Below are 6841 nucleotides of genomic sequence, written 5' to 3'. Positions count from 1 at the left end.
GATTGGGTATTCCAACGAACTCAAGCAATGGAAAAGAGATCTTAAGCTTATAGGGTCGTCATTCAGAGTCCACTAGCCTCCATTTTCAAAGTAAATGATTCCTTATGCTTGATGTTTAAAGTCTTAAAGCAGTGTCAACCATTTTTGGAACACAAGGGTCACTTCAGAGCCAATAATTTCCAGAGTCTTGCGTTCTCTGTAGACTAATTGTGATGTTAAATAGGCAATTCCTTGAGACGAATATTTTCACATATAGCAAGGCCAGCCATTTTGTAATATAACAAAGTGAGAGCAGCAATGGATTGCATCCCCATGCTTGTTTTCTGCTTCATTTCATTTCTGATTGTTAGAACAGCCACACCTACTGACACCATAAACACAGCTCAGTTCATTAGAGATGGAGACACTATAGTTTCAGCTGGTGGGACCTATGAATTAGGATTTTTCACCCCCGAGAAATCCAGAAACCGATACTTGGGGATATGGTATGGCAAAATATCTGTCCAGACAGCAGTTTGGGTTGCCAACAGAGAAACTCCACTTAACGATTCGTCAGGAGTTGTAAGGCTTACCAACCAAGGACTTCTTGTCCTTCTCAATCGTAGTGGAAGCATCATTTGGTCTTCCAACACATCAGCACCTGCTAGGAATCCAGTTGCAAAGCTTTTGGATTCAGGAAACCTAGTTGTGAAAGAGGAGGGTGATAATAACCCGGAAAATTCCTTGTGGCAGAGTTTTGAACATCTAGGTAACACACTTATTCCGGGCTCGAAGCTAGGACGGAATAGATTAACTGGCATGGACTGGTACTTGACATCATGGAAGTCACCAGATGATCCTTCCAGCGGTAATATTACAATAATCCTTATTCCTGGTGGATATCCTGAGTATGCAGCGGTGGAAGATTCAAATGTGAAGTATCGAGCTGGGCCATGGAATGGTCTGGGGTTCAGCGGCTTGCCTCGGTTAAAACCAAATCCAATATACACATTTGAATTTGTTTTTAATGATAAGGAGATATTTTACAGAGAAACTCTTCTCAATAACTCAACGCATTGGAGAGCCGTCGCAAGTCAAAATGGTGATCTCCAGCTCCTTTTGTGGATGGAGCAAACCCAAAGCTGGTTTCTTTACGCAACAGTAAATACAGATAATTGTGAGCGTTATAACCTCTGTGGTCCAAATGGTATCTGTAGCATTAACCACTCTCCAGTTTGCGATTGCTTGAATGGATTTGTACCAAAAGTTCCAAGAGACTGGAAGAAGACAGATTGGTCAAGTGGTTGCGTTAGAAAGACTGCACTAAATTGTTCCAGAGATGGGTTTCGGAAGCTCAGAGGTTTGAAGATGCCGGAGACAAGAAAATCATGGTTTAACAGGAGTATGAACCTGGAGGAGTGCAAGAACACATGCTTGAAGAACTGCAGCTGTACTGCGTATGCAAACTTGGACATCAGGGATGGAGGAAGCGGTTGCTTGCTTTGGTTCAATGATTTGATTGATATGAGAACTTTCGTTCAAAATGAGCAAGACATTTTTATACGGATGGCTGCATCAGAACTAGGTATGAATTTTTTCCTCAGATTAGAGAAGTCGTTTTTTTTCTTCTTATTATTATTATTATTAAAATTCGAAATATATTCAAACCTTTCCTTGCAAGGCTATCAGCAACAGAGTTTCCTTCTGTTTTAGGCTATTAATTTTCCCTTATACACATCTAGATTAGTCATGACTTGGCATGTCACTTGGTGATGGATTGGTTTTCTCCTACCCAAAATGATAGTGTTTTATAATGAATGAGTAGAAAGCTGAAATTGAATGATCCAAATAACTAGATCATATATGGCAATTGAAAACTTTCCAGCCATAATAACTAACCAAACAAATACAAAAGGCATTTGGCATTTCCTCTTTTTAACACCAGTTTTTCTGTCCCATGTTATAGATAACGGTGACTCTGCAAAGGTTAATACCAAATCCAAAGAGAAGAAAAGGATCGTAGTAAGCTCTGTGTTGTCTACTGGGATTCTGTTCGTTGGCCTATGCTTGGTCTTGTATGTTTGGAAAAAGAAGCAGCAGAAAAACAGTAAGTATTCACATCATCAGATGGCAAGATTGGTTTTTTATTAAAAAAAAATTAATTTGATTTTCAGTAATATAAGGTATGACTGTAAGGTGTTCAAAGCCCCGTTGTGTTTGATGCTATAAAAATCTTGAGTTAGCAGCAAATAGAGATCCTTTGTCTTTCTTTCTATTTTTTCAACAAGCATAACAGTTATGCTGACAGGAAAAATGACAGGTAATTTGCAAAGAAGATCAAATAAAAAGGACTTGAAGGAAGAACTAGAATTACCCTTCTTTAACATGGATGAGTTGGCTTGTGCAACAAATAACTTTTCTGTATCCAATAAACTAGGAGAAGGGGGTTTCGGACCTGTTTATAAGGTAATAATTATCCATAAACAGTCGTGCAATATAGCTTCTGAGTTTTCATGGTACAAACTCCAGGCACCAATGGAGTTCTGTAGTATTGAAATTGTTCCACTACAGAACGAACCTTTTTTTAGCATAAAAGGATGACTGATTGGAAACAATTCCTGAACAGATACATGAAATTCTCTAGGAATTCAGCAGACAACGCATGATTTGCTTATGATGCTGAGTCATTATTTACAGGGAACATTAACAGATGGACGAGAAATAGCTGTCAAGAGGCTCTCTAAGAATTCAAGACAAGGACTTGATGAGTTCAAAAATGAAGTCAAACATATCGTGAAACTTCAGCACCGGAATCTAGTGAGGCTTCTTGGATGCTGCATTGAAAGAGATGAAAAAATGTTGGTCTACGAGCTTTTGCCTAACAAAAGCTTGGACTTCTACATTTTTGGTATGGATCTCACAAAACGTTTCAAAAAGTTATTCCAATGTTTCAAATTTAGCACTATTGAGCTTCCAAAATGGATTTGACATCAATTGTTTAGCCATCTATTAAGCATCGTTCAAAGCCCTTCGGAAGGTTGTTTTGTAGGGGAAGATTTCTCCACTTTCATGCTGACAAATTCTGCCATATTTATATATGTAATTGTAACTCAAAATTCACTGATCGTAACTTATCATCTCCTTTTTTCTTGTTCCTTCACCAACATTTATGAATCTGATAAGAGATGTAATGGATTGACTTGGGCAGATGAAACTCGAAGCTTGCTACTAGATTGGCCTAAACGCTACAACATCATCAACGGGATTGCTCGAGGACTCCTTTATCTTCACCAAGATTCGAGACTAAGAATAATCCACAGAGATCTGAAAACCAGCAATGTTTTGTTGGATTACGAAATGAATCCAAAAATCTCAGACTTTGGCCTGGCTAGAAGTTTTGGAGAAAATGAAACTGAAGCCAATACTAATAAAGTGGCTGGAACGTAGTAAGTGTCATCTCCATCATACGCATTTTATCTTCATAGTCTGCAAATGGAACTTAAAATTCTATGAATACATGCAGTGGTTACATATCTCCAGAGTACGCAAATTATGGACTCTACTCGCTAAAATCAGATGTCTTCAGCTTTGGAGTATTGGTGCTAGAGATAGTGAGTGGCTATAAGAACAGAGGATTCCATCATCCAGATCACCACCTCAACCTTATTGGGCATGTAGGTGTCACAGATATGTCCGCACATGTTTAATGAGACCTGAACACTTTAAATCTTCAATGTGTTATTTATTGACAGCATGGTTTTGTTTATCAGGCTTGGATACTGTTCAAACAAGGCAGGCCTCTGGAACTGGCTGCGGGATCAAAAGTTGAAACACCCTATTTGTCTGAAGTGCTACGTTCAATTCATGTGGGGCTGTTGTGTGTGCAAGAAAATCCAGAAGATAGACCAAACATGTCATATGTGGTTTTGATGTTGGGTAATGAAGATGAATTGCCTCATCCTAAACAACCAGGATTCTTCACTGAAAGGGATCTTGTTGAAGCAAGCTATTCATCGAGGCAGAGCAAACCACCTTCGGCGAACGTATGCTCAGTTTCAGTGTTAGAGGCAAGATAGATTACTTGTATTTTTATTCTTATGAAATCTTGTGTGCTTGTTTTGCGTGGTCTTGATGTTTGTGATCGTGTGCTCATAAAAACTCTGCTGTATGTTTTCCATGGCAAGGTTAATTTCTAGGAAATTACAAATATTTTTTCAGTGAAAAAAAAAAGAGAAAAAGTTGAGAAGTTGGATCCAAAAATTTGATCCAAATGCCACTGCTTTTAAAGGGGAGGGAATAAGCAAAATGGGCTCTCGACTGAGGCCTGAATTTGGATGTGTTGTAAAGTTCAAAACATTATTTTATCCCGATTTATATTTGAATTTGGGTCCGGTCTTTAAAAAATTACCGGTCCGATCCATGAATGGTAAAACTAATTAGTTTTTTTCCAGAAGAATTTTTATAGATCTGAACAGTTTTTTCAACTTAAAAAACATCTAATTTAAAGCTATAAATTTTTTGGTTTAATTCAAATTTTATGAAAGGTAAACAAAGATGATAATGAGAGAATTCTATCAGCTTTTGGTTCTTAAAATTGTCTATAAAAAGGATTGAAGAAGAGTGTTTTCAGGTTGGTTTTTCTGCACTGTTGGGATAGATTTTTCTACAGAATTTGACATTCTTCTTCACATATTTTTTTCATCTTAAATCTTCTGATTTTTTAGGCTTTATTCATTTTTCAAGCTTTATTAATTTTTTTTTCCTCCTAATCTAGAGCTTAGTTTCAATTTTTGTAGAAAGACATTGAGGATAATTTATTTGTATATGTTGGACCTTGTTTACAAGTGCACCTAAACAAGATGGTGTTGTTGAAATCTTGTGAGGCTTATTAAAGTGAGTTTTTTTTTGCACAAAGTGAAAACCAATAAAGCCTTAAAGATAAATGATTTTAACTTTGGCAACAAAAAAAAATGAGCATATTTTCTTAATATATTTTTTTATACAGATTTAGTATAAATGCTAGGATTGTATTTCTATATCTCATGCAAGTCTACATATTTACTTAATATGCATGCTAGGATTGTATTTCTATATTTGTTCTTTTTTATTGCAAGGTTACCATGTTCTTATTGAGTCCTGAAATCCATACACGCAGCGAAAATGATAAATTTAAAGTAACATTCCTAGAATTTTGTTAGATAGATCTAGAGTTGTATCGTTTGCATGTGAGTCATGCGACCAAGTGCTCACGAGTAAGGGCGGAGCTAGGGGGAGGTTAGTGGGGGTCTAGGCCCCTGCAATGCAAAAGTCTTAAGATTATATAACCAAACCGAGCTCCTTGTTTTTTTAAGGGAAACGTTGTCGTTTTTCATTAAAGATATAAATCCCTAGTTAATAATAATTTAGATTGCCGCATCTTTCTTTGTGAGTGTGTGGGGGTGAGTTTTCTCTCTTACTTTAGTTCTCTAACAAACTGAATCGACTTATCGAATAACAATTGTCTTCGTGACGTCATCCTATACTTTTCATTCATGAATTGCTAGTCATTGGGTGAGAGTATCATAATCCAATAATATTGATGCTTAGGTTCAAGTTTATTTATATGTCACACTCTCAAACTTGATTTCTTAATTTTTCAGAAATTGTATCATTTGCATATGAGTAAGGTTACCAAGTTCTCACAAACATAGGCGGAGCCAGGGGAGCTTAGGATTCTCTATAGGTTTACTGTTAATTTTTCTGTCGTTTTCATTTTGTATAGCTTATAAATTGTGTTTCTCAATTTTCTTTCTTAGCTCTGATCACTACAACATTTAACAGTTTTACCGACAGAATTTTTCCGTCGGTGTAAGATACATATTCCGTCGGTAATTAATTTACCAACAAAATCACCGACGGAAATGCTCCGTCGGTGAATCTTTCATCGGTAATTTTTTGTCTGTCGGTAAATCTGTTGGTAATAAAAAAATATTATTACCGACGGATTTACTGACGGAACAGACGCGTAAAAAACAAATTACCCGCTTCATTCCGTCGCTATATCCCTCGAAAAATACCATCGGTAATTCCGTCGGTAATTATTTAAAAACATTTTAAAAAAAATCCATTTTATAAAATAATTAAATTAACATAAATCAACTCTCTATAATATATACTCAAAATGCTTGGAAAAAAGAATAAGAAAATCAACTCAAACAAATTTGCAACAAATAAATAAAACGAAAAATAAATTCAACTAAAAAAATTCATATGAAAACAATGAAGTTGCAATTGCTAAAAATTTAAAAATCCTATAAATAAATCAACTAAAAATTGATCTCATATGAAAAAAAAAATCTCACAACAACATTTATACAATTATTAAGAACAAAAACATTTAAAAATAAAATAAAAAACAATATAGTGAAAAAAATCATGAAAAAAGAAAAACAAATCTTACCTTAATGTAGTTGCAAGTGAAGCTAAGGAAATAAATTTTTTTTTCGTAAAGCATATTAATTAAAAAAAACTAAGAGGATAAAAAAAGAAAGAAGAAAAAGACATACCCGAGCATGGAGAAGAAGAGAAGGAGATGAGTATAGAAGAGAAGAGAAAGAAATAGATATTGATGTTTTTTTACATATAGTGAAGAAGAAGAAGAAGAATAAGAAATGAGTTTGTCTCTTATGAAATAAAGGGATTCAGGCTTTTTTATTGGGGCGCGTTAGCGACGAAATTGCCGACGGATAATTAAACATTAATATTTTTTAATTATTTCGTCGGTAATTTCGTCTATAATATTTAATTTAAAATTTTAATTTCATAAAAAGTTTTCAGAAACCGCCAACAATCACCGACGATTTTTCAATCCGCCGGTGATTCC

At 35.3% G+C, this 6841-nt stretch overlaps 1 protein-coding gene across 1 annotated transcript; it reads left to right on the top strand.

Moving 5' to 3' along the window:
- Window positions 1-265: 265 nt before the first annotated feature.
- Window positions 266-4188, top strand: LOC18102285 (G-type lectin S-receptor-like serine/threonine-protein kinase At4g27290). The gene is made up of 7 exons (XM_024609835.2): window positions 266-1564; window positions 1946-2086; window positions 2288-2445; window positions 2677-2887; window positions 3188-3425; window positions 3503-3653; window positions 3750-4188. The coding sequence occupies exons 1-7, from the start codon at window positions 298-300 to the stop codon at window positions 4053-4055; spliced, it is 2472 nt and encodes an 823-aa protein (XP_024465603.1). The 5' UTR covers window positions 266-297; the 3' UTR covers window positions 4056-4188.
- The last annotated feature ends 2653 nt before the right edge of the window (window positions 4189-6841 follow it).

This window comes from Populus trichocarpa, chromosome 10 (assembly GCF_000002775.5).
Source record: "Populus trichocarpa isolate Nisqually-1 chromosome 10, P.trichocarpa_v4.1, whole genome shotgun sequence".
NCBI lineage: Eukaryota > Viridiplantae > Streptophyta > Magnoliopsida > Malpighiales > Salicaceae > Populus > Populus trichocarpa.
Note: the sequence above shows the minus strand (reverse complement) of the source record. Positions and strands in the feature narration are given on the sequence as shown.

Excerpts from the sequence above, each read along its gene's own strand:
- LOC18102285 (XM_024609835.2), top strand. The coding sequence starts at position 298 with ATGGATTGCATCCCCATGCTTGTTTTCTGCTTCATTTCATTTCTGATT. Across the intron at positions 1,565-1,945 it reads GATGGCTGCATCAGAACTAG|ATAACGGTGACTCTGCAAAG; the intron begins GTATGAATTTTT and ends CCCATGTTATAG. Across the intron at positions 2,446-2,676 it reads GTTTCGGACCTGTTTATAAG|GGAACATTAACAGATGGACG; the intron begins GTAATAATTATC and ends CATTATTTACAG.